This window comes from Pithys albifrons, chromosome 5, assembly GCF_047495875.1.
Source record: "Pithys albifrons albifrons isolate INPA30051 chromosome 5, PitAlb_v1, whole genome shotgun sequence".
Taxonomy (NCBI): domain Eukaryota; kingdom Metazoa; phylum Chordata; class Aves; order Passeriformes; family Thamnophilidae; genus Pithys; species Pithys albifrons.
Window position 1 is genome coordinate 48112199 of NC_092462.1, and position 27127 is coordinate 48139325.

At 39.6% G+C, this 27127-nt stretch overlaps 2 protein-coding genes across 9 annotated transcripts in view; one reads left to right on the forward strand and one right to left on the reverse strand.

The window, feature by feature from the left end:
• Nucleotides 1-15188, forward strand: part of LNX1 (ligand of numb-protein X 1) — a 71572-nt gene extending 56384 nt beyond the window's left edge. For all 6 annotated transcript variants that reach the window (XM_071556479.1, XM_071556482.1, XM_071556480.1 and 3 more), the window contains 4 exons: nucleotides 4274-4451; nucleotides 6349-6580; nucleotides 13333-13491; nucleotides 14504-15188. In XM_071556479.1, coding sequence (XP_071412580.1) covers nucleotides 4274-4451; nucleotides 6349-6580; nucleotides 13333-13491; nucleotides 14504-14639 — 705 coding nt within the window. In that variant the 3' untranslated portion in view covers nucleotides 14640-15188. The remainder of the gene's footprint in view (nucleotides 1-4273; nucleotides 4452-6348; nucleotides 6581-13332; nucleotides 13492-14503) is intronic.
• Nucleotides 15189-16076: 888 nt separating this feature from the next.
• The window catches only part of FIP1L1 (factor interacting with PAPOLA and CPSF1), a 39384-nt gene continuing 28333 nt past the window's right edge, over nucleotides 16077-27127 (reverse strand). For 2 of the 3 annotated variants that reach the window (XM_071556489.1, XM_071556487.1), the window contains 4 exons: nucleotides 26730-26785; nucleotides 21384-21603; nucleotides 17139-17276; nucleotides 16077-16398 (listed from right to left, as the gene is read on the reverse strand). In XM_071556489.1, the coding sequence (XP_071412590.1) occupies nucleotides 16251-16398; nucleotides 17139-17276; nucleotides 21384-21603; nucleotides 26730-26785 (562 nt within the window). In that variant the 3' untranslated portion in view covers nucleotides 16077-16250. The remainder of the gene's footprint in view (nucleotides 16399-17138; nucleotides 17277-21383; nucleotides 21604-26729; nucleotides 26786-27127) is intronic. The other variant, XM_071556488.1, reaches the window with a different exon arrangement.

Below are 27127 nucleotides of genomic sequence, written 5' to 3' on the forward strand. Positions count from 1 at the left end.
ACTACCAGGTAGCAACTAGTGCCCAACTAATCCTGCATCTGCAAGGCATTATTTCCTAATGAAGTAATGATTTCCTTAGGGAGATAAGTGTAGGAAAGCAATTAGCTTGTGTTGCTACTGTATGATTTCTAGGGAAGCTCCAAGCACCTGTTAGCTCTACCATGGTGATTTGATTAATTGATACCATATGGGATTATTTGAGAAGAGGACTTGTCTTCCATAAATGGCCAGAGATTCTCATTTTCTTATCCTATACTGAGAGATGTTGGATGGGGTTTCTTGGTAAATATGATGTTGTTTTGTGTAGCCATGAGATTGCAGGCACAACGTTGACTTTGCAATAGTCCTTTAAAGACTAATGAATCATCTTTTATTTAATAGGCCATGGCTTTTAGGGGGATTTCCAGTACTACATAAGCACATGAGTGGGTGTGCTGCTGTGGGCTTCTGTCCAGTGCCACCATTTGGGCACTTTCCAGGGAAGATCACTGCCAAAAAAGAAAATTCTGGGTTGTTTCTGTCTCCCTTTGGCTTTGTGTGTTTCCCATGGAGGGCTTATATCAGAAAATGCTCTGGTGATAGATCAGGAGGTCAGTACACCCAGTAGACACAATGAGTTTCAGGCACTGTGGGCTTTTAGTCTGATACAAACATTATTGAAGTGGTAGTTGCCCCTTTGTAGGGCATGAGTGTGTTAGTTTAGAATTTCTCATAATTTTTTGCTGAAAGTTTTTCTGAACATCATTTGCAATTCAAGGCCTTTAAACTGTAGGCCTTGGCAGACTCAAAATGCTATTTGTTTTAAATAGACATTAGTGCAGGAATAATGCTTTCAAGCCAAGAGCCTGTACAGCGCCCTAATGCAGTGCATGCTCCTGGCCAAAACCAGGGTAATGCTTTTGGCTGACTTCCTTGTCAAGGGAGTTTCCTGAGCGAGGTTTGGTGAGTCTGCTACCCACTGGCATCAGTGGGATTCCTTTATTATGTGTGATTAACAGAGAGATTTCTAGCTAACTAGAATTCTGGTGAATCTTAAGGTGCTTTTTGTCCCCTGAGCTTACTGTAGGAGATGATATTAGCAGGTCAGGAATGCTTTTTTGAGGGAAACTGCTCTGCTGTAGAGCATGCGTGTAAGCATGGGCTGAAGTCTGCTCTCTACCCTTTACTTTATTTGGCACCAAGAATAAATTCTAGCTTCTAGCAGTGACCTGGCTCTTACAGCAGCTCAGGAACTGCTTTTGGCCAAGATGTTGGCCTCATGACAGCCTACCTCCATCTGTAAGGCATGAGGAGGCGGCTCTCTTTCAGGCCAATGGCAACCAGCCATGCAGCCCACAAGGCACTGGATAAGAGGAGGACAAACTGTTGTGACCATGTCCTTCTCTGATGGCAGTGATGCTGGCTGTGTGGTGTGCCAAGGCACTAGTCCTGCACAGGGATCTGTTTTCCTGAGTACAGAGATAGGGGAAGCACTGCACAAACTTCTGACTGCTGCCTGGATTCAGAAAAGAGGAGATGTCAGAAACACTTTCTTGTGCAGCTGAGGTTGCTAAGCCAGGCTGTAATGCATAAATGGGCCAGATTCAATTCCTTTGAAGTCAGTGGGAGCTTTGCCGTTAATTAACCAGCACTTGCTTTTAATTGGAACTGTTTTCTTACTCTTTTCTCACAAATTGTCTAGTACTTAAAACAAAGAAAATGCTGCTTGAGCAGGCAATGTTTCCTTACCACGTAAGCAGGTTAACCCTCAGGTGAAGTACATTTTCCAAACAGACACAGCTATGTCTTTTGCCTTCAAGACACGTGTTGTGGCTTTGATGTTGTGATAATCTGCTGTAAATATTTATTTTCCTGTAAATATACAGAAAAAGAAAAAAAAATTAAAAAGAGGAGGAGATGAACTGTTATGTTTTTCTTCTCCTGACCTCCCAGGTCACTTGAAAATGACAGAGAAGGACAGTTGTTTAGAAGAGAATGCATTGAAATGCAGTCACTGATAAACACCGCCTTTTAACTGGTTTACTTGCTATCAATTGTACCTCCAAACAAGCTCTACATCTGTTTACTAAAAAAGGTTTTACTTTCCTTTCATCACTGCCTTCATCTCAGTCAAGTCGCCCCAATTCCTTTCTATCTGTAACCATGTAAGAAATGGTATGTGGAAGAGTAGTTTTAAAGGAAAATCAGTCCTTCACGGTTATGCATACAAGAACTTGTGCTTTTATAATTCTTCATTGAAATGTAACAAGATGACTTGTTCCCAAGCACTGTTATGAAGTCTGTTTCTCTCTGTTCTGATTTCTCAAAAAATAGTGATAAACTGACTAATGCTCTAGTGGTTTTGTTGTCTGAGACATGGCAGATGCTGCATAAGAAACAGGACTGCCCTATCACTCAAAGCCACAAGTAGAATCCCAATGTCATGTTTTGCTACAGAATTTCAAACTGTGATTTTATGGTAATTAGTAGTGCCTCTGTCCCACATGCTTCCGGAAGTGGCCTTCTCCTCACAAAAAGCCATTCCTTTCCAAAGGAAAAAGGATGGTTTTGCACAAACATGGATGAAACATTAAGTTTAGTTTTCATAAAGATAGAACTACGATATTTTAAACATTTATGGCTTTAAAGACAAAGATGAAAGGTTAAAATTATCTGGATCAGAACATTTATATTCTGAAGTTTGTAAAATCTTCTGAAATTGTTAGGATCATTTGCAAGCCAAATTACTCTGACACAGTTCCTGTGTTCTGCATGGACCAGGTCTGATATTCCCCCAAAACTGTATTAGTTTGGCTTTTGTCCTGGTTACTGACAGAATTCCTCTTTCTACTGAGCTCTTTGACTTTTAGTTTCTGGAATTCTGTGGCAGCCACTGTTCATTTGCTCAGGCATCTAGAGATCCTTTGCTAAGCTTCTAAAAGGTCCTGCATTTTGTTGTCAATGTTGCATCACAAAAATCTTGAGATGGAGTTAGTTCCAGCAAGCATACCTTTTAAAAAACCCACAAATCCAAGACCTACCCTGCCCTACTCCCATAAAAAATTTTTGCCATAATCTTCCTTTGTCCATCATTGTCACTTAGGGAGACAGTTTGGACTCATCTGCTTAACTTCCTCTGCTGCTAGCCGAGGAAAGAAGGCAAAATGTCTTTGTGAGATGTCATATTTTTAAGAAGATTTAATGTGGCTTTAAATGAGTTTTATGGATTATTTTCATATATTATAAATGTGAGGTCACACTTCTGAATATATATTTGAAACTTATTTCAAAGCGTGCTATTATGTCTACATATGAGCCTGGAACGGATGATGCTGTTCCTGCAAGAGATGCTGGCATTGTCAGGAGTACATGCCAGGAGTACTGCTTATGAAATACTTAAGGAAAGCAAAGCAATTAACATTTAAATTCAGATTTCATTTGTCTTTTGAACTCTTCTGTAAGAATTGAATGCATTGTAAACATGACATTCAGTTTACAGGTTTTGTTGGAGCTTGCATTGATTCTCCATTCTCAAACACCCTGTGGGTTTGTTTCACCCTCACTCATACATTAGTTATGACATGACCAGAAGTGCGTATGTAACTTTTCCTGTTCAGGGGGAGAAATATGGGGATGAATGTCCTTAGACAGTACAGGTGGCCATCCCAAGTGACCTTTTAAATACCAGCACTGGGAAGAGCACCCTGGAAGCTGCTGGCTCTTCACTGTAAATGCCTTTCTCTTTTCCTGAACAGAAACACTTATTCCTCAAGTGTATTTTCACCCATAACTTACAGAGAAATACAGATATCTGGAAAAAACAAATGAATATCTATCTTCTAATATGTCCTAAACAATTTTATTCCTTAAACCCAAGAGGACCACTTCTCACTAACTATACCGCTGATGCATAGACTGCGAACAGCAAAATAAGAAGCATGACTTGATAGCCAAAGATATGAGGATCACTAGTGATATAATATAAAGAACTTTTTTTCTTTTTAAATCGGATTTCTTATTTACATTTCAAGGACCTACTTCTATTAATCTCAGCACTAAAACTGTTCTTTTTTGGTGGGAGCAGTGCCTGATTTTAGCTATTAAAGCAGAGTTATCTTGTTGGTAGCTCTGCAGATGCTGAAGCCTGGGAGAGTCCTGCCTGTCACCAGGCCAGGTGTGGCAGGTGACTGGGAAGTGCTTTGGTATTGAGTATTTATTTCAATAGAAAATGTCCAAGCTGTCAAAGAGGTCACTGTGCCCACTGTGTTTGTTGTTGCTGTTTTCTCCATCACAGAGCACTCTTCACACTGTCACCTGTCATGAGAAGGTGGTGTCTGTCCGGAAAGATCACACAGAATCGCTGGGAATGACTGTGGCAGGCGGAGCATCTAACCGGGAATGGGATTTGCCTATCTATGTGATAAGTGTGGAACCTGGAGGAGTTATCAGCAGAGATAGCAGGATAAAAACAGGTAAAAAGAGAGGATTTTGAAAGCCTGTTTTAAGTCAAGGGCTTCTTTTGAGGAACAGAGGGATAGTGAAAGAGCATCAGTGTCCTGACATCTTTAGCCCTCCTGTAGATTTTGGGATGCATTGGATCAGAGGGTCTCAAGTCAGCTACCAGAAAAGGCATAATATGCAGCAGTAACCATCTCTGTGATGTAGGAATATTCCAGTAGAAAAGAAGATAAATAGTTTTTCACAGGCAAATGAGCTTGCACCACCATCTCCTAACTACTGAAATATTCATTGTACAAACTTCATGTGTTTTTAATGTGCATTTTTGTACTTATTTGTCATTGCATTCATGACTTCGAATGAAATATACAGGTGCAGAATTCCCATCATATATGGGGCAACATTAGTGCCTTGTGGCTCAACATCATGTCAGGAAGCATTGACTTCATAACTCTATTTGGCTCCCGATGTAACAGAGTGATAAAGTTAATAGTTTCTCTCCCACTGCATGAACAAGCCTTTAGAGTAAGGTGAGGAACATATTTTATCAGTTGGTTTTGTGGGAATAGGTGGGCAGTAGAGGAAAAGTGAAACTCTCAGGTTTCAGGATGTTACATCTTCAAGAGCCAAATATCTTGGTACACTGCATCCAGCAACCACACAGTTCACTTGCCCTTCATCCCCCGTGCTCAGCTTCAGTCCAGTCACTGCCTGGAAACTAGGGGCAGTTCCTAAGTGTGAGGGAAGTGAAGACACCCAAAAACAGGACAGAATAGCTGTAGCCTAGCTGGGACCCACAAGCCTGGATCTCAGTACCCAGCACTGCCACACATGAAAACCTCCCCTTTGTTTCTGCTCATCAAAACCCATGTGAGAACATGAAACAGGAGCAAAACAGCACGTTTCCCCTTTCCTCCTGCTGGGAAATGACTGTCCCTCAGTGGGATACATTTTCAAAAAAGTATTCATCATGAGGCAGCATGGAAAATTTACCCTTGTTAATTTGATAAAATTAGAAACAAGTGAATATGTGACGTTATAACAGCACCATAAGCCTCCATGTTTTAGAGCAGCTCTTAGGCTGTTGTCCTTCTCATTGGGGCAGACTATGAGAAGAAGTTAATGTTCACATTCCACTGCTTGGACTGCTGGTGAATACATCCCTGCCTGGAGAAGCATGCAGGCCAAGCACAGAGGGCACTCAAGGAAGCCCTGGTGTGGAAGCCTGCTGCGAAATGTAGCAGAACACTTGGCACTGAGGCTGCTTGCATGACAGTAAACATGTCTTTAGTGTTCTCCTTGTAGTGATTGAGGTCATTGCATTTTTCTCTAAAGCTGCTGTGCCTACATTATAAATAAGGCACACGGCAAAATGTTTTGACTTGTGGCTGTTCAAACGGGTATTAATATGAAAATAAGAGCACATTATTCCTACAAAGCAAACTTTACAAAGATCCAGCTGGAGTGGCAGTCCTCAGCATAGGGAGAGCTGTGAGAAAAATACCATTTAGCCTCTAGATTTCAAGTTCAGGTTGAGTACAGAAGTTGTTAGCTGGAAGTGGACTTCAGAGACCTGGACTAACATTAGGTGCCATCAAAGCTTGTTGGTACAGCAAGACCCCAGTTGTTCATTTGGCTCCAGATGCAGGACATGATGTAGCAAGAAGCCAGGACCAAATCCTCTGTCTAACCTGGCAACACTCCTATGTACAGGGATCTAGACCCTTCCCTCGTGCCTGTGGCATGTTTACTAGCATATGCTTCACATCCATGTTAAACAATAGGATTAACAAACAGCCTCATCAGGCAGCAAGTTCTTGGCCATGGGTTTGCCTTGCTTGTTTATGGGGGTGGGGAGGGGATCCTTGAGATACTTGCAGGAGTTTTTATCATCTGTTTTATTGGTCTCAGGTGACATCCTCCTGAATGTGAACGGGATTGATCTGACAGGAGTGAGCCGCAGTGAGGCCGTTGCCCTGTTGAAGAACACCAATTCATCGGTGGTGCTCAAAGCCTTGGAGATGAGAGCATGCGAAGCCCAGGAGGAGCGGGGTCACCTGCCATCCCCTGGGGCCATGCAAGCAACCTCTGAGAGCAGCAGTGAGTGGTCACCATCCTGGGTTATGTGGCTGGGGCTGCCACGGTAAGTCTGCAGATTCCATCCTCTTACTGAACTGGAGTGGGAGGGAAGATTTTAATTTTCTGGCAGTTCTTTCTTTTTGTTTGATTCATTGCACTGACATCTTAATTAAATCCAGGCTCTGTCACAGACTTGACTCTAAATACCTCCCTTTTGTAAATGGATAAGTGTACATGGCAAAATAGGCATGCAGTTCCCCTTGCAGGGAAGGATAGGATCCTGCATTGTTGGCCTTGGAAACATATCTGGCACTTAGGGGGTGAAAGGAAAACCTTGCAGGGATACAGGAGCTTGCTGAATGGGGGGCTAGGCTTGACCACCCTGCAGAAGGCAGAGCTACCCCTCCTGCAGCTCTCAAGAGGCACAGCCCTTCACCTTCACCAAATCCAGCTGAATTGTTTGACTTTACTCAGATGTTGCAAAGTGCACGAAGTTGGCCCGTATGTCCAAATCACCTCTTTTAACCCCACCCCCGGCTGACAGAAGTACATTTGTCATACACAGGAAGCAGCTGTGTTGTCATTTCAGTTAGGATAATAAAAGCCACATCACATGTCTTTTAAGTTCACGCAAACACACTTGGTGTGCAGTGTGTAATAGCTACAGCTTCCGCGACATTTTGCAAAGTATGAAATGAGGACATGTTGTGAATATGTGCATTTGCAGAGTTAGCATTACAGAGTTGAAACTGGTATTCAGTTTCAAGGAACGCAGAATTTAGCTTAAAAGTTCCTCATGGCTGTTTTCCTAACCCTGTCAGCCATTCACCATACCTCTTTCTCTTTTACGGAAGGGCATGGAAAGATATTTTGCAGAACAGGTGGGCTTTTGCTCTACGCACAGTCTAAGGACGCCTTTTCCCAGTCTTGCATAACAAGTTAGATGCATTCCCTCCCTCTGGCTGAGCCATTTTGAGCTCATTTACCTTGTAGCAAGATCTGCTGTGAGGGAGAGATGTTTTTGGGGGCTTGGTCTGAGACTGTAACATGTGCTGAAGCACTGAAAGAGAAGGCAGGCTGTGTGTTTGTCACCCCCAGGCAAAAGGTTCCTCCTCCAGTGGAGAGAACTATGTCCTCATTCCTGTTGAAGAAAAGAAGTAAATGGATGAGCCCTAACTTGCTAGCCCAGACAATGGTAAACTTTCCTCACCCAGTCTCTTTGCAGATAGGGAAGCCCAGGAAGGTCCTCAATCCTTCTGCACCCCTGAGCTTGACCAGCAGCATTGTGAAGGCACTAGAGTAGGGGTAATGCCCCCAGCAGATAGACAGCAACAGACTTGAGACCTTATAGCTGCAGCAATCTACAATGCTGAGTCTTGCTTTCTATCACCATCCATTGATATATGGACTGAAACAACTGCACCCCACCTACACCACTTTCGTTAGGCTGTGTAGAAAACCTCAGCTGCATAGAAAACCTGAGCTGCCTGGCCATCAGCTCCTACCCACAGCTACTGGAAGTTTCCATGTCCTCAGCAGGGTGGTGGGGATGAAGGACAGAGCTCCACAGTACTGCAGGCTGGAGCCCAGAGTTCACATCAGTCAATTGCAGTTTGGAAAAAAAGTGGTTTTTCCATTTTACAAACAGTCTCTGAGTTCACTCAGTCCTCCCTCGTCTGAAGGCTGTATGTGTGAAAGCATTCTAACCCTTCTGGTCTGAAGGAAAATCAGCTCCTGTGTAAGCAAGGCTGAAGGAATTCATTGTAACACTATCCCCAGCTGCAGTGCCATGCACAGAGCACAGCATGGCCCTTCTCCTTCAAAGAGACATAGGGAGATTGGTATGCTGAGCGGGTATGCTGCTCTGAACATCAGACGGGGTCCTAAGACAGGGACTGACACTCATTAGATGTGCCAGTAACAAAGGTGCACTGTGTCGTTATTAGCAGCTGGTTGGTTGTGTAAGGGTGCGCAAGGATCAGGTTTGGGGTTGCTCATTAGGTATTATCAGACCCTTCAGTCTTCTCCAGCATGAGTGCACTTACCCTCTTATTGTACTGATTCTTCAGGGCCCACATCAGACATCTGCAAGTCCTTCAACAAGTTCTCTCACTAGGACATGTATCATTTTAACTCATTGCACTCCAGGTTGAGCATTTAACCTCTCCCTATCTAGCTTTAAGTTTGCTTTTGGCAAGGATCACATCTCACTAGATCTCAAGGTATTGTCAGCAGTCTCATGACATTTTCCAGGCTATCAGAGAGAATTATGCTGTCTGACAGGTCCATCTTGGCAAAAGTACCCAGTGTGCAGCTATGGGGCAATATGGTCAAGAATCACCTACTTTAATTAAAACCATTTACCAGAGGGACTGCTCCAAGATACGTGAGTCTACGAATGTTTAGTACAGCTGATGGAAAGTAGAAATGTCAAAATTATGATTATATAGGATCATGCAAGGTAGATGGGAAGATGGGCAGGAATGGGCCCAGCTACATAAGACACACTGAACAAATAAGAAAGGCAGTAAAACTGGTAGTCCAGGAACAGGCATGATTTAAAAAAGAGGAGACTGGACAGTGGATTATTTAAACTCATTTGAGAAGGGAAAGATGTGGCTCTAGACTAGCCCTGGTAGTGCAGTGTGTGTATTTGTTCCAGCAAGCAAGGTGGAGAGTGCAGAGGCAGCTTGACCTCATGACTTAGTGTGATGTTCAGGCTCAGGAAACTGAGGGGAGTCTTTCCTTTTGTGTTCCAAAAACATGGAGATCTGATGAAAATCATGTGAATGGTCCCATAAAATGTGCTGAATTGAACTAAATACTAGAGCATGTCTACATAACCTCTGTCCATGACTGATTAAGTTGAAAACAGGCTAACATTAATAATAGTTACATGATTAAAAGCAGCTTACTACAAATGCCTGTTTTTCCATGTTAGAACAGAACTCTCTCCTTTCCCATGGACTGCAGGCATATTACAGAGATGGTCATAGAAAAGAGACACAAAAAATGAGTTAGGGAATTATAACATTTTTCCGGATAAACTGTGTAGCAGGAGAATCAGACAAGTTATCTGATCCCTCACATTGAAGCTTAAAGACTTGGAAAATTTAATATAATTTAGCATAATTTAACATTTTTGAATCTCACTTAAATTTTGGTACTTGCCTTGTGAGATCTTAAAATTAGCTCTTGTCACTTTTGTAAGGCTTAATAATATATAAACAGCTCCTCTGTTCTTTCTGTAGTACAATTCAATGTGTGGTGGTTATAAAATAGATGCACATATGCATCTGACATCTGTCAAAACTTGGCCTGCATGCGAGCGGAGGGGCTGCGGGCTGGGTGTCAGGAGGAAAGAGTGATGCATTACCTTAAGCATTCCCGCCCAAAGACTTATTTCAGGGGAGCTAACTTAACTGTTTGTTGTTGAGGAAGACAAGTCTCCTTTATTGGTAGAGGGGCATGTTGTTGTGAAGTATACACAAAGGAAATAACAGGGAACATCTGGTGAAAAGCATTTCCCCAGCTCTGTGATGCTGCTTTTACTCTTCCTTATTTTCCTGCTCTTCTTTCTTTGCTCTCCTCAAATTTCCTTCCCTCAGTTAGCACTTAAAAATACTTTATAGATCATCCTGTCATAACATTTACAAACATTAGTACTTCACACAAGTGCTTTTCTTCATCTGCAAAGTGAGATGGGAAAGACAGGAGGTGGCCAAAGTCATTCTGAAAAACAGGGGTAGAACAGAAAAAACATGAAATTAGGACAGAAACTCACCCAAATTAACTCAGTCTGAGCCCTTGGGCTCTAATGGAAGCAATTCTCAAATATTACTATACTCCACCACCACTTGAGTTCTGTTAATGGAACAGGGGGAGGGAGTTATGCTTTTCATAGTTGTTATTGCAGAAGTTCTTTCTGCAGTCGGGCTGGTTTGCATTCCCAGAGCATAAGGCTACTCATGTTTCATGAAAATTAGTGGGGAATTGTACATTTAACTGTTTGAAAACAGGCACTTTTAAATTTGTTTTGCATCAGTAACTGATGTTCAGTTGTAGTATTTTTTTAGGATAGAACCCTGTGGGCTAGACACCACATATCCCCAAATCTTGTATCTGAGGCAAGTTCACACATGAATCATTCCTTGTCCTCAGCTTTTAGATTATTTACAGACAGGGGCAGAGGACTGCAAGCTGCTCTCTTCCAAGGCAGAAAGTGGTTCTCCTTAGTGGTTGTAGTTTAGTGGGTTATGGCATTTGACTGGGTCAAAACACACAAACCAGGGGCTTTCATTACCAGAGTGAAATAATCTACTCAAACACACTGTGCATTTTCAGGTGACACAAGTACTTATTTTATTTTCTCTCTATGGCACCTTCTAGCTTGTCTTTATGATTGTACAGACCCAAACAAACTCACTGCCTTTGGGCTGCTCTGGCTCAGGCAGAGCAGGCACCTCTGTTGAGGCACTGAACAGGTCAGAGCAAGCAGTACTTGCATTACAGGCAGCTCAGCTTTGCGTACTCTGCCTGCCAGCATCCTTTTCACATACAGTGCTAACAAATACCGGATGGATGGTGCACTGCCATGCTTACACTCTGTCCCACAGGACAATTAAAAATCAAGTTAAAGGCGTAAACACCTACTAGCCATTCCTAACCAGTCAAGGGTCAATCTCTAACTATGGCTGGTGTACTGGGTTGGATCTGCCTGCACCAACATCCACAGCAGAATGAGAGAAAATAGGAAGAGCAAAACTCATGGGTCAAAACAAAGACAGGGAAATCAGTCACCCACTACTCTTGTAGGCAGAGCAGATTTGGCTTGGGGAACTTTAATTACCAATTTGGGTATTGGAAACCAAAGCTGACAAACTTGTAAACACTTTGGAAACCCCTTTCCTCCCATTTTCACAAACTCAGAGTCATACCAGCACCTCTCCTCCTGACATCCTGGTCTCTGCTGCCTTGTTGCCACAGCAGGTTACAACCTGTCCCTTTGTTAAGGAAAAAGGCAGTGCAGGGACTTGGAGTCAGGATAGAGTAGTTGCTCTCTGCTGTGCCTTGTTTCCCATGTGTTTCATCTGCTCTGGCAGCAGGAACTGTCCCAATGATACTATACTTTGCCTATTTTACTTAAAATTCAGCATACAATTTGACCGCAAATATGTATTTATGCTTTCTGGAGACCGTGCTACTGATAATCATTCTTTGGCTTCACTGTCTTTTCTCCTCCTGTCTTTACCTGCTTGTCTATTACTTTTCTCTGGCATTAGGATTTGGCTGATCAGATCACCTTTCAATTTCAGGAATGTAACTCTTAAGGCAGCGAGTGTAGCACCAGGCAGCAGAGTCCCCTGTCCCCAAAACTAAACACTGAGTTATAGCACTAATGGCTGAATCCTGGCATCGCTTGGTCATGACCTTGATAACTACCATCAAACATAGAGGGTGTAAGTGATTTTGCACATTGAAGAAGTCCACAGATGGTAAAGCAATAATGCCTGGCTGATGAGGAAAGAAAGAAGCACATGTCACCTGTTTCTTACATTACCAGCCAGCAAATTTTTGAGCAAATATTACATGCTACCATCCTGGCAGCAGGCAAGTATTTGTAGGTCCTGGGGGACTAATCTACTATTACTATAAAATCTTGCTGTGAGAGACAGCAAATGCCCTATTTGACAAACACAATTTTTAAAAAGGTAGACATATTGGTCTTAAGATGAAGTCTATTTATCCTTCTACAGAAGTGCTAGCCACTTCTTAGAAACCTAAAAAGTCTTTGAGAAGAGCTTGTAACCACTGCTTGCTGTAAAGCACCGTACATTTTCAGATATGGAATAGGAAATGGATTTTCAGGCTTGTCAACCATTCCAATCGCTAATGATGAGTACATTAAGTACTACGGACAGAAATTGCTATTGCTTGCCCTGTAACTAATGAAAATAATTTGGTTTAAAAAAAAGAAACAGAACAAATAGTGAAATTAATGTGCTCAGAGCAATAGGTAATGTTTGAGTCTAATAACACTACTCTTGCTTTCCCCTATTCCTAGTTTCGTCTAAGCTTGACTCAGCATAACATACAGTATCATAAAATATATTCAAAAGACAAGTGGAGAGAGTAGAAGATTCAGCTTTGTTACTATAAAATGTTATGTTCATCATTATAGTGAGAACAAGTTATTTTCTTCAGAGGAGACTCAGTACTCCAAAGCACTGATGGACATGGATAAGTTTCTCTCATCTTCCATGCTGTGACTTGCCACATTACTTGACAAGAAAAGCCAGGATCCCTTCTTCCACCAATACTTGTCTTTGTGTCCTCTTTATCATTTTTGTAATCCATTCTATTGGCCTTTAAATTATTTAGCTTTGACATGCACCACATGACAACTTTGTCATAGTTAATCACATACTGGATGACACACAAGTAATTGGACTGTACAAGGTCAGTGAAGTACAGTTTTCTGGCTTGCTGATTTAGAAACATTAAATCCAGTCTTAAGTGCTTTTCTCCATCACATTATTAACTAAATAATTTGCATAAAATGCTACTTTGTAAAACAACTAATTTATATTTTAACCCCAAGATTACCTAGTAATTTGACTTTCAGGATAACTGGTTGTAGAAAGCAGCACTACAGAAACAGAAGAGCAGTGTAGGTGTTTAATAGAGTGGAACTATGGTGCTATTTTGCATCTTCAAAACACTCAGTGGGTAACATGAAAAGGCAGATTTATCATTAGTAGTTCATCCAAATCTGAAGTTCACTGTAAGACATTTAATCAGACTGGTTTGTTTCAGGTATTTGTACAGCTGCAAAGAAATCGTATTACGAAGAAATACATCTGGAAGTCTTGGCTTCAGCATTGTAGGAGGCTATGAAGAACATACTGGGAACAAACCATTCTTTATCAAATCCATTGTTGGGGGAACACCAGCATACAATGATGGCAGAATTAGGTAATGATAACTATCTAAATAAAAGTAAGTTTTTCTTCTAGTTAACTTGTGGGGTTTTTTTAAAAAACATGTTTCATGAAGCCAGTGGGGGAGGGGGGAAAGGACTCATTGATATAGAACTAAGTCTGACCGATCTGGAAAGAGGACATAAGTATCCTGAACTTGAACAGATCTGCCTTCATAGTAGGTTTTCAGCTGTCTAGCAATCACTACTATATGAATGAGTATAAAGGTAAGTCAGTTTGATCTCTGGGGTAGTACAAAAGATGTCAGCACAAACAAGCTTTTCCACATACCCAGCTCTAAAAAACCCAACCAAAAGCCTTTCTTGCAGACACCAATACAAATTTCAGAGAGTAAATGGCCCATTATGGGGCAAACTTAAATAAATTATTAAGCCTTAGAACATAAGTTTGCTCAGAACATGAATCATTCTAGCAGCTAAAGAGGGTCTGCAAGAAAGCTGGAGAGGAACTTTTTACAAGGGTGTGCAGTGACAGGACAAGGGGGAATGGCTTTAAATGGAGAGTAGTATTAGACTAGGTATTAAAAAGAAATTATTTAATGTGAGGGTGGTGAGGCACTGCAACAGGTTGCCCAGAGAAGTTGTGGATGCCTCATCCCTGTTCTAGGACAAATTGGTTGGGGCTTTGAGCAACCTGGTCTAGTAGGTGTCCCCGCCTAAGGAAGTGGGGTTGGAACTAGATGATCTTTAAGGTCTCTTCCAACCCAAGCCCTTTTATGATTCCATGCTGATGATTCCCATCTGAAAGAACTATATCCTGTTTTCTTTCAAATATGTCTAATTAATAATAAATTTGTAAGAAACCCAAACAAGTGAAGTATTTTTCACCTCCTTTATTCCCTTATTCATGAACAGTAGTCAGCCAGAGAAGGAACCTTAATACTCATTTCTATCTCTTCCACCTAGCTTAAGGACATGCTTTGGCATTTGCAAACATTTAAGGCAAGAAGTCACCTTGTTTAATTGTTCTCTTGCATTTTTTTTCAGATGTGGTGACATCCTCCTTGCTGTCAATGGCAGGAACACATCAGGAATGATGCATGGCTGCTTGGCAAGGATGCTCAAAGAACTGAAAGGAAAAATTACCCTCACAATTGTGTCCTGGCCTGGCACTTTTTTATAAAACAAGTCTTTGTGGAGAGTATGACAAGTAATTTAACACAGGAAAAAAATGGACCATCAGTCTTCGCGTTTTTGGGGGGAGTTCAAGTATGTATTTATAAAGAAAAGGTTTGTGAAACTTCAACCTGCATGTCAAGAAAAGTCAAGTTTAGGTAAAGAAGCGACACCTGTCAGAAACTATCACTTCAGAGTGATCTAAGCTACAGACTTATCTCTTTCCTTCCCTGTGTTCTTAAGGGATTTTTGTTGTTTTTTATACATATATATATTTAATGCATTATAATAATTATAAAATTTAAGGAGCAACAGCTCCTGCTCACCCACTTTATTTTGATTTACAAAAAGAAATCCATGATTAACTTATGGAAAAATTTCTTGCAGTTTTTCTAGTTGCAATAATTGGGTGAAGGTTTATATCCAACACATTGATAGCACTTTGATTTTGTGTACCTTTTCATGGTCAGCATGAAAGCTGGTATTTTCAAGACTTTCAAGTACTGTTTGTTAGTCTGTAAAACTGTGAATTAAATTTCTAAAATAATTAAAAATAATTGTGACTGTGTACTTGTACAGACATTATTTTAATCCAAACCCAGATGACCTCATTTCCCTGGTATGTTTTGACTAATACTACGAAATCTGGAATTTTTATATAGAATTATTACTTTTGAGGACGTACAGTGCACCCTGCTAATGCCATCAAGTAAGTCTTCTAAGTAGCACCGACTGGGCAGTACAATTTTTGCAGGACCAGCAAATCAATCACACTTGATACTGTTCTGAATGAAGTAAATCTGAAAGTGATGATGGTATTGTATGTCTCTTACAACAGTCCTTTGTCTTTCTCTGCAAGATATCTGTGTTCCACACTCTTATTTTTTCCTCACAAGCTTGCAGTGGGAAGAGGGTATGTTTGTTAATCTTTATCGTGTTAAGGACAGCTGTTCCCCTAGAACAAAGACTAAAATGAACTTTCTCTTAAGCCACTGAAAAGCAGCAGGGATGATTATCCAGCTTAATTCATCCTTATGCACCCACATAAACCAGACATAATTACCAAGTGTATCATCACCACATTTAGTGATCCACTAGACTAAGAACAATTGGCTCCTTTCCCACTTTCCCTAATGTTTTTTTTTGTTTCACCTCAGTACAAGGTTCTTGAAGAGTCTGCAATTCCTGCCTGTCCCTGTAGAAATGAATGACCTTTCCAAATATGACTCCAAAAGCTATACTAAACCCACACTGTTCCAGATGCTGGCATATAATAAAATGAATGCACACTCTTTCTAAACTCAGTAAAAGAATGACCTTCCCGTTGGCTTATGAAAAAGGAGACAATTTAATACAAAGAATCTAAGCCCTACTTATATTGTAAGCCTCTAGCTGTAAGATGTTTTCTCACACTTTCTTAAAAGACAAAGTCAGGCCAAGAACCTTAACATGAAAAATTCATTCTTTTATTTTCAAAAAACCCCAAAGTAACCTTTGATTTCAAACTAACAGAACAAGATTAAGAGCAAATTATTATAATTCTCAGAAAAATAACAAGATTTATAGTAATCTATTTCTGGCACTAATATATACGCAAGTAGGCAAAAATCACACAAGCCTATTCCACAGGGGGAGCTTCAGTGTTTTCCTGTTCAGGAGCAGGTTCACCACTGGCTTCTTTTCCTTCTTTGCTTCTTTTGGATTTTTTGTGTTTGTGCCTTCTGTGACTGTCCCCTTCTTCACTGTCGTGACGACGTCTGCTGTTACTAAACAAAGAGAGAAAATATGCCTCAAACACTTGACACTTCAGGCCTCATTTAATTACCAAGTACCAAAAAAACAGCTTCTGCCTTCCTATTTGAAAAGTGACACCTGCTCCCATTCCACCTGAGAGCATTTGGACATCAGTGCCAAACTGAATTTTTCACTGAGCGGTACATTCATCCATCCATCCACCCTATACTTTTTGTTGGGAAAATGGAATGATTTTTCTCATTTGTAACCCATATTCTAACAGCAAGACTTTTAACAATGTCATGTCCCTATTGGCATTCCTTAATAATCTGACATTCTTGTTGACTCCATTCCTGGAGTTAAACTTTACTTCTAACTTGAAATGGATAATGTAGAACAATTTCTATCATGTGACCATGAGGGATATGTTACTTACTGACAATCACTGTTGAGTTCTCTGTTTATGCTGCTGAATGTCAGCCTTACTCCACCTTTTTCTGACCCACCATTTTTACCCTTCTTTCCCCAAATTCATAATTTCTGTTCAACAACTAAGATTGTCACATATGCCATTCAGTACGAGGTTACCCAGGGCCAATATTGGTTTTTTTTCTGTCCGCATTTTACATGGCAGGCTTGTTCCAAGTAACATGTTTAAGTGTTTTCAGTCTTTCCACAAAACTCCAGTTTGCTCGAGGTTCTTTTAAAAATTTAATCTATTTTTTTTAAATGGGCAAGTCTTTTATGCATTATGAAAAGAAAAAAATCAAACCTTCGAGATGACTTATGTCTAGTCTCTTCTTTCTCTCTGTGTCTCCTGTCTCTGTGTCTGTCTTCTTTCTCTCTACTTGTTCTGTGGCGGTCATAGCCTCTTTCTGCATAGTCTCTGTATCTGTAGCGTTCTTCATCACTGATTCAAAAAGAAGATGTTTTCAGGACAGTAAGTTCAAGCAGTATATATATATATACTAGAAAAAGAAATCCTTACTCTCAAGTTAAATGACAGGAAAATCTTAGTATTGCTTCTGGGTGTCTGTAAGAGTCCACAATGTTCAAAGGACATTAAAGCTCTTCACCCTTACACACTACATTTCTGCAATTAATGCAATTTTGAAAGGAAATTGTTCAATAAAAATGAAAGAAAAAAAGAATACATCACTCCCATTTATACAGGACTTATCAAGCTGTTACCTTAAACCTGTATCTAACTGCAAATGAAGTACAATCCCACATAAACTTCAGCAATTTCTGCAGATCAGCGTATGGAACACTCAGCACTTACCAACACACTTTTTGACTATTATACCATTTGAGTAAATTAAATTAAATATGGGTACACTTGATCTACTTCCTTACATCATCTTCAAGAGAACAAAAAGCTAGGTACAAAGGGACTGAGAGTAAAATATACTCAATGTTTTGGCTTGCTTTTAAAATTAATTTTTCTTCAGTTCCAATGCTGTCTCTACTTCCATCCTCTCTTGGATTACCACAATTTCTGCTCTGATACCATGCTGGTAAAATCCCCTAAATATTGCAGACTAGACAAGAATTTAAAGGCTTTACTTAAAAACATATTTTCATATTTTAACTTGGTAAAAAGAGCAGTTCTAAAAGTTCAGTGAAATTAAAAAAAAAAGGTAAGAGCATTATCATTGTTAGCCAACATCATTCAAACACTACATTAGCATGGCTTAAAAAGGCATGATGCTTTGTCATTTCTCTAAGAAAATCCTACCCACAGTGTCCAGTATCATTTAACAGCATGACCTCAATGCAAATGAACTCAGTTCAACCATATACCACATGAAGTCTTCTATAATGGAAGTTTGGGAGAAGACCCCCAACAAGTCTAAAGAAAGCCACGATGTGACCAGGCTTTCTGAGGCAGCAATGAAAACAAGTAACAATTTAGATACTATCAACTTGACAAAAGGCAAGTGTTTTGTCTTTGCCACATTTACCATAAAATAAAGTACCTTCCTGAGGTCCCTGACAGCAGCAGAACAGATCAGACAGATTACACAAAGAGAACAGCTCAAGCCTAAAGAGATTTCTCATATCCTGGAGCAGAGAGAACTTAGATCAAACCAATTTTATCCTCCATAACTTGGATTCTCTATCCATTTCCCAAATGGAGACATTACATTAATGAATACTACAGCCATTCATGAAAACTCAGAGTGAGAAGGGGCAATGCCTGAAGCAACAGCACTACTCTATGAAACTCTGTATAATTATATCATTAAGCAAACTTCAAAAATTAGCAATTTAAGAAACTGTAGAGAAGCATCAAACACCCTAGAGAAAATCCGGCTTTTCCAAGGAACACAAAAATATTCACACATTGAAATCAGGAAAACAACAGCTATTACAGCACTCAAAGTTATGATTTGCCACTGAGTAATACAACTTCGTTGATTTTATAGTGCATTTTTAACTACAGATCCAAGAGTAAGCTGATCAAATCCTGCAAAGTACATTTGTGACCAGATGACACAGAATCACAGACTGACTGAAGCTGGGAGGAATGACTGGGGTTTGATCTGGGCCAAACCTCTGCTAAAGCAGGGCCATCAGGATCATGTCCAGATGACTTTTGGGTATCTCCAAGGATGGAGACTCCCCAACCTCTCTGTGCAACTGCAGTTTCCTCCAGTATCACATATTGCTTCCCAAAACTAGCATTTTGATCATCTAATTAAAAAGTTAAGATCTAATTAATAAGTTAAAATCTGAATGTCTAGCAGTACCTTCTGATAAGCTTGGGATAAGAAATTAGAAGGCTACTTGTAGACTTACAGCTTGGTTTCAAAGCTGAGACGCAAAACCTTTAATGTTAACCCAGTCTGCATTTATTCTGTTAACAAAGCTATTTTAAAACACTCTAGAAAAGGTTAAAAATATGGATACTCCTTTTTAAACCTTATTTTGCCAAACTGCTAAGGAACCATGACACCTTGTTAAGTGTGTCTAAAAATAAACAACCTCTTTAAGTAAAGTGAAAAATCTGTTCGCCAAGATCAGTATGTTGGGAACTTTTGGGAACACCCTAATGCTGCTTGGTACGTTTTGACCTTTATCACACACTGACCATGGAGTCTCGTTTAATTTCCTGACTATAAGGACAGCAAGTCCTGTAAAGCTGCTCTCCAGCCAGACAGACTCTCATCTACTCTGTTGCGTGGGATTATTGGGTTCCAGAACCTTAGAAATACAGTTGCTCAGGCTTTACCACCTCTTTTTTTTTTCCTACTTTTTCAAACTGCTGAGGAAAAACCACAAAATGGTAAGATATCAATCAAATTTCAAAGTCTACACTTTGAGTGATAACTAATTGCACACTTTACTCTGAGGATAGCAGTGTAAAAAGCAGAACAAAATATAAAGACAGCTGAAAGTTCATTTTTAAATCACATTTTGGTTATACTGAAAGAATAATTCCCATTTCCTTAAAATTTTAAGAAATGCTGCAGCACAAACACAGGCTATTTATCTGGAAAACAATTACTAAAATCACTGAAAGCATTAATTTATGAGCAGTAAAAAGCTACATATGATGCTTATTCCAAATCCCATTAAAGTATTGCTTGAGCAAAGTTTAAATAAAGGGAATATAAATAGAAGTTATAAATCTGTGCAGTCTCTAAAATAGTTCACATTTTCTTCCTCACAGCTCAATTAAGTTTATTTTCTTAAGTACACAGATTTGAAAATCAACCTTCTTTAAAACATTATGGCTGCATGTTCTTTCTTAAGCCTCTCCCACCTTTTCTGTGACTCCCAAACCAACCTACCCTAGTTAAGGGCCTTCCATTTCTTACACAGCCATGTGGCAACAGCTTTGCTACAGATGGTGGATAATTTAGTCACACAAAGTCGAGGCCTGCTATTCCCCCTCCTTTACAGATAACTCTGGCAGCAGCACAGAGATTTCTCAAGGCCTGGAAGCTATTAAGGTTCATTTCAAGCACCCTTGAATGACCAGGGTTCTTTCTGGCCTTCAATCAAGCTATCTGAGAAACAGATGTTTAGAAAGGTCTTCAGTTGTCAGAAACTGACCCTGGAACATCACACGTGCACACGGGAGAGGACACCACCACACTGGCATACATGGAAAATCCCTCATCTTGCACCCAGTTTGGATCTTCAGCTAACAATCATCACGCAAAAAATGACATCTCTCAACCGAAATAATGTTGACTTTGGGTGCTCTCATTCCCCACAGCGTAAGAACACTGGTAAGAACAATCTGCCTAATAGCTAACAGATATACTGTGCAAAAATTCAAACTTAAAAAAAAAAAACACTGAGAAAAGCATCAGATATTTACACCAAAATGCTTAGCAAATCATGAGTAGAGGAAATTTTTAAAAATCTGGCAAACCAATAGAAGCCTGCTCTATGAAGTCATAGCAAGCTCAAGATTAAATGCTTTGTACTTGTGCACATGAACCCCAGAACAGTTGCAGCTGTTCTTTTAAAAATCCATTGAAAGCTGAATTAAGTTATCTGCCATGATTTTCGTCAGCCATATGAAAATGAAAGAAAGTTCTTGACCTTGAAATAAAAGTTTTAAAGAAGATAGGGCAGATTATTATCCAGCCAGTTTTAACAAACAAATTAACCATTTTAGCAGGTAATAACACCATTAATTAAGGTCAAATATTGCATAGTACCAAATTGTTAACTAAAACTCATTTAGTACACCTCTAGATTTTTGTATAGATTTTTCTAGACTTACTGATGTCAGAGAGTCATACTCAAGGCTTAAATCACACCTTTAACCTGTAAAGCACTATGATTGGTTTGGATGTAAACTGTCCATTTCACTTCTGTTTTACATTTAAAAATTTAGAATTATAGTTTCCTAGGGAAAAGGGTGAAGGGGAAGAAGCCACACCCTCTAGCTCTCTGGAATATACAGTTGAACACTACATTTTAATGTTGAGGTACATTATTTAAAACAGACAAGGTATTTTGAGCAGTTACAGCATGCTTAAGACATTTCACTCACCTGTTGAACACACTTGAAGATGGACTGTGATCTCGGTCCCTTTCCCTGTCTCTGGTACGTTCTCGATCTCTGTCTCGGTCCCGGTCACGATCCCTGTCCCGGGATCGCTCTCTCTCACGTTCCCTGTCCTTATCTCTTCGTGCATAGTAATCCCACTGTTTGCTGGTGTCTAGAAGACTAGACCACGAAGGTGCAGAACCTGCAGGGTGTGGAAAGGTGACTGAAGAAAGAGATGTAGGTATTAGAAAGAACAAAATCAGATATCCTACAGAAATTGAAATTGTACTTATGCATGAAAACACAGAGGTTTGTCAGCCTCCTCCAATGACATTTTTCAATCTTCCGTTTTTACATTAGAGTTAATTCTAAGTAAACACTGCATTTTTTCCATGATGCTAGTAAGAGTCTCTGGCCCTCATTTAACTACTTCTTACGAAGATGCGCAGAACAAGGATATATACCCCAAAGACTGTCTAAACCCTTTTGGGAAAAAAAATTAAAATATTATGGAAAGATTTGCTGAAAGCATCTCATTTTATGTGGTCAAATGGCTTTGTTTTGGGGGAACAAGAAAACAAAAACAACCAGAAAACAAAACTTCCTTTGAAACTTAGTTGCTCTGAAAATACAGTTGAGAAAAAGAAAAAGAGATGCTTCCAACTTTATATTTAGCTGCTACTACTTTTATCTTTTGTCCTTTAATATCATTATATTTAAAATACAATGTTAGTTACAGAGTTCTCATTCACTAATTTATATTCTATACTGTGCTCTGTCATGCTGTTCTGATTACAGATATAACAGGAGCTTTAGATATAAATTCAGTCTGGGGAGAAGAAATAGCATTCCCACTTGTGCTTTGTATGGTAACATTTCTAATGAATATTCAGCACAGCCACTAATACCACTAAAATATAATAGTTTAAGAAAACTAAGCATAGTCTTAATCTGAATGATTATATGCTTAAGAAGTTAAGAAGGAAGTCACAACACTGTCTCAAAACCTTTTTTAGGCAGCTTGCAATGGGAAGAGAGAAGAAAGATGCTTCTTCCTTGCTTTCTGCCAACTTGGATCTAACACATGACTACTACTTCTAATGCCCCAATTATTCTGTCCTGCCCTCCCTCTCCAGAAGTCCCGTGAACGCATCCTGTAAACACAAAAACAAGGGCTGAGTATTTAGCTGGAAACAGCACTCTCTAGCGGACTTACAGTGCTGAAGACTTCTCCCTTTCTGCTTATCTGCCTTGCTAGCTTTCCTAACTTTCAATAAATTGCTTGTTTTGAGCTCCACTTCATCATCTATAATACGAGAACAATATTTACTTGACTTCATGGTGTCACAAAGAGATTAACAGTACAATTAACATAAATATCCACTGAACAATGTAAAGTGTGTTACTGATACTGTATTTAAGACTGTTGAGTTATAAAACCAGTGGCTTCTGCTGACAGCGATGTTCAGGCTGCCTTGCCTGTAACGTCTGGGGTATGCCTGCCCCAGAAAGCTTTGGCAGAAGCTTAGGACAGCAGTTTATACAAGGTTTTACCTATAATAACATGCTTGACACTTAACTCCAGGTCTACAGACAAAATGAAGGGTTAACAGAAAAACATGCCCTAATACAGTATTATGCTGTTCATTATACTGCCAAAACCTGAAATTCTTTGAAGGAAAGCAGCCAGAAATAGCAAAAAAACAGCTGGCCTTTAAAGACTGCTAATTTCCTTTATTTGCCACTAAGTCAACAACATGTGTATGGTCTATGAGACACTGGCTGTCAGAGTATTCTGACCTAAAGTTTAAACTTTAAATGTATACTACAAAACAATTATTAATGGTAGCATAAACCTTTCAAGTAAATTTTGGTTACTCCATCACATCTGGAGTAATTTTCATCAGAGAAAAGTTTATTATTTCCACCCCAGTAACATGACATAAACCAGTAATATGACACTGTGCGTTTTTATATCTACATTTTCACCAGTAATTATTAACAACACACAAGAAGCTTCCTTTTTAATATGAACTGGGTGTTTTGCATTTACTATAGAGACTTAAGTAATTTATCACTTCTACTACTTCTACATGGATTATTCCAGTAACTTCTGCAAGAAAAAAAGACACTTCCAAAATTTTACTCTCATTTTATTTTTAGAACAGGAAGAGAGCTTTGAACAATTAATAGTTTTGCAGACTTGAGTCCTGTTTCGGAGATGGTTTAAAAATTTAAAGCTTCACACTGTCATAGTGTAAGGCAAACTATTTAATGCACCTTCTTTGTGCCTCAAAAATACTGACTCTCCAACTGTTTTTGTAATGCTAAATGTCTTGCAAATTTGTAAGATATAAAGAACATTTAGAGCAGAGAACAGAGAACTGGAAGAAAAAGCAAACAAGCATACAAGTCGCTTCAGTGGCAGATCAAACACAGCTCAATAAAATTCAAAGATCTGATGGCAAAGATAGCACTGAATTGTGAAAGGATTTAAGAGCAAATTGACAAAACTGCATTGATGCAGTGGAAGATTACAAAGATAAAATAGACCTTCCTGAAGGTGTAAGTTAAGAATATTGTTTTACTATGTAACCTTCCTAATGGGCTTGTCATGGGAAGCATGCCTGACCACTAGGGAAAAGACACCAAAGCATGAGCTGAGCAATTTGAACAGGGAGAAGAAAGGCTAGAACCTTCCATTTCCTCATCTTCCCCTACAATTTTGAGAGGAAAGATAGGAAACACACAGACTGGCAAAGAAGGCAACATGTTGGAGATTCAGTGCCATCATGCAAAGCAACTATTAAATAAATACTTAATGATTGTTGATCACAAGGGTCATCTGTACCCTAGTGCACTGCTGAGCTCTCAATGTACCTAAATTCTGAGCACACTGGTAAAATGCTGACCAGAAACCACATCAAACAACAGGGACTGTGAGAGTAGGATGCTGGCCAGGAAAACATCTTTCACTAAGAGATGAACAACAGTGATGAAATGCCACTGAGCCTCTACAGATACAGAAGTCCATATGAAAGGAACAGCTTAGAGGCAGATAATTTGCTTTGTGCAGCAAATACGAAAGCTTTTGCTGCAACAGAGATACCAGATACACCAGGATCAGACTGGGAAGATAGGAGCAGACTGTGCTCTTTGGTCTCCACAACCATATAAAGGCAAACATAAATTTTTAATCCTGCTGAAGAAGTTCAAATTCAATGTTGGCATGACCATAACAGTCATCTTCCAAATATTGGTGCTGCAACAACATAAGCATGCCATCACCCTGGAGATCAATACAAAATTTGGAAATATTCTTGTGTCCCTAACAATACTTGACAGAATAAAAAATTCTAACAAAAGAGACACCAAAGTAAAAACCATTCTACATTGGAGACTAAATATTAAAGGCAATATACATACTAATGACTGTAAGACTTCTTTCCTTATGATACTCTGCATGGCTTTACTTACATGGCACAGCTTTACCTTTTTGCTGACACTTCAGCAAACACAATTTGATTACTGCTAAAAAAGTAGTTAGCTTAAAGCAGCTGTTTACCCACATAAAAGAATTCTTGAAAATATAACAAGCTTCTTATGCATGAAAGCAAACATTTGATAACTGATGAGTATTCTTACAATGTCAACAAAGTACCATTTGTTATTCTATAAACTGCTACAAATCACAAGTCATTACAAAACATCATTTTGTATATCCATGTTACGAACATTTGGGAGATAGATTTTCTGAACATTTGATCTGTGCTGAACATTATGTATCCTCAGAAACAGGCAAAACTTTCCCTACTATTTCTCCTCCCAGAGGCTAGAGTTCAAAGAAATAAGGAGCAAGGTGACAGAATACAGCTGAAAGAAAAGGCATTAGACATGAGGCTGGATGGCAGATGTACTGAAGGCAGAGGCAGTGACTGGCAATATGCAAGGTCCTGCACCTGGGTGGGGGCAATCCTCAATGTCAGTACAGACTGGGCGATGAATCGACTTAAAGCAGCCTTGCAGAGAAGGGCTTGGGGATACTGCTGGACAAAAAGTTAAATACAAGCCAGTAACATGAGTTTGGAGTCCAGGAAGCCACCTGTATCCTGGGCTGCATTAAAAAGAAGAGTGGCCAGCAGGCTGAAGGAGGTGATTCTGTCTCTGCCCTCATGAAACCCTACTTGGAGTACTGCACCCAGCTGTTGGGCCTCCAGTAAAAGAAAGACATGTTAGAGCAGCTCCAGAGAAGGGCCACAACAAGATGATCAGAGAGCTGGAACATCTCTCCTAGGTTGCTTAGGTTGCTCAGCCTGGAGAAAAAAGAGAAAGGTCTGGGCAGAATTTCCTGCAGCCTTTCAATACTTCAAGGGTGTTTATAAGAAAAAAAGATGGAGAGAGACTTTTTACCAGGGCCTGTTAGTGACTCAACAAGGGGCCATGGCTTTGAACTGAAAAAGAGCAGGTTTAGATTGGACATAAGGGAGAAATTCTTACGATGAAGATGAGGGGGACACAGGTTGCCCAGAGAAGTTGTGGAAGCCCCATCATGAGAAGTGCTCAAGGCCAGGTTGAACAGGACTTTGAGCAACCTGCTGTAGTGAGCGTAAAATGTCCTCGCCCACAGCAAGGAGGTTGGAACTAGATACTCTTTGATGGTTCCTTTCAACTCAAACCACTCTATGATTCCATCTTTATTTTATCTTCCCATTCTATCTTTTGGCACAAGAGCTGTGCTAGGTAACAGTTCTAAACTCACTGTGGGTTCTGTGGATGCCCATTTGGTTGCAGATGATGAAGCTTTTATTTTAGTTCACTCTTACTGAGTGAAAATGAAGTTTTTCAGTGTCAGATTTTTTCCATAACAGTAATTAAAAAAACCAAACAACTAACTTTGCAACAGGATAGCTGAAGATTATGATGTCTAAGACAAAGTTTCCCAAAGGAGAGGTATATCACTCAGGATTTCTCAATGATTGGTCCTGCTGGTTAAAACTCTGATCACATCTCAACAGTGCAAGTTCTCCTGCTTCTAAATCCTACCGGTTCTTGACAAATTCTCCCTGACTTGTGGTCCATATTATGGTATATCATTTTTAAAAATCACAATTCTGCAAAAGCAGCAGGAAAAGACATCCAGTATACAAGTAAGTAAGTAAGTAAAACAATAGTATTTACCAACAGGGGTTAAATAGGCAACAGTATGTATGTATTTACAATGATCAGCAATGAGCTTTCATAATGAACTACTGACTGAACCTGTTTAGAGTTCTAGCTAAAATCCTAAGTATATCAAATGATTTGATATAGCACTAGTCAAAAATTTGCAAATCCAGCAAGCTCACTTACCACTGCCATATGGAAACGCGCGAACAGAACGACCGTCATAGCCAGAAGAATGTCCACTGTTGAAAATGAACACAACCCCCCAGTTTTACCATCAATAAATACATACTTTCAATATTATTCCCCTGAATTCTTACCACCATACAGATGAAAACACAGCATTTGTTATAAATGGATTTAAGTTCTCCATTTTGAGCATTACTAAATATGGAAGCTGTCTATCAACACAAATATGTGTATTTTATGTTTTACTACAGGAGGCAAAAACAGCTTCTCTCTTCTTACAATTTTAAACAAAAAATACCCACATCATCAGTTGCTCTTTTTATCTTTTCAATGAATTTTCTATTTCAAATGTTTCTTGTACCATAATATATTTCCACACAGACACTGAATTTAAT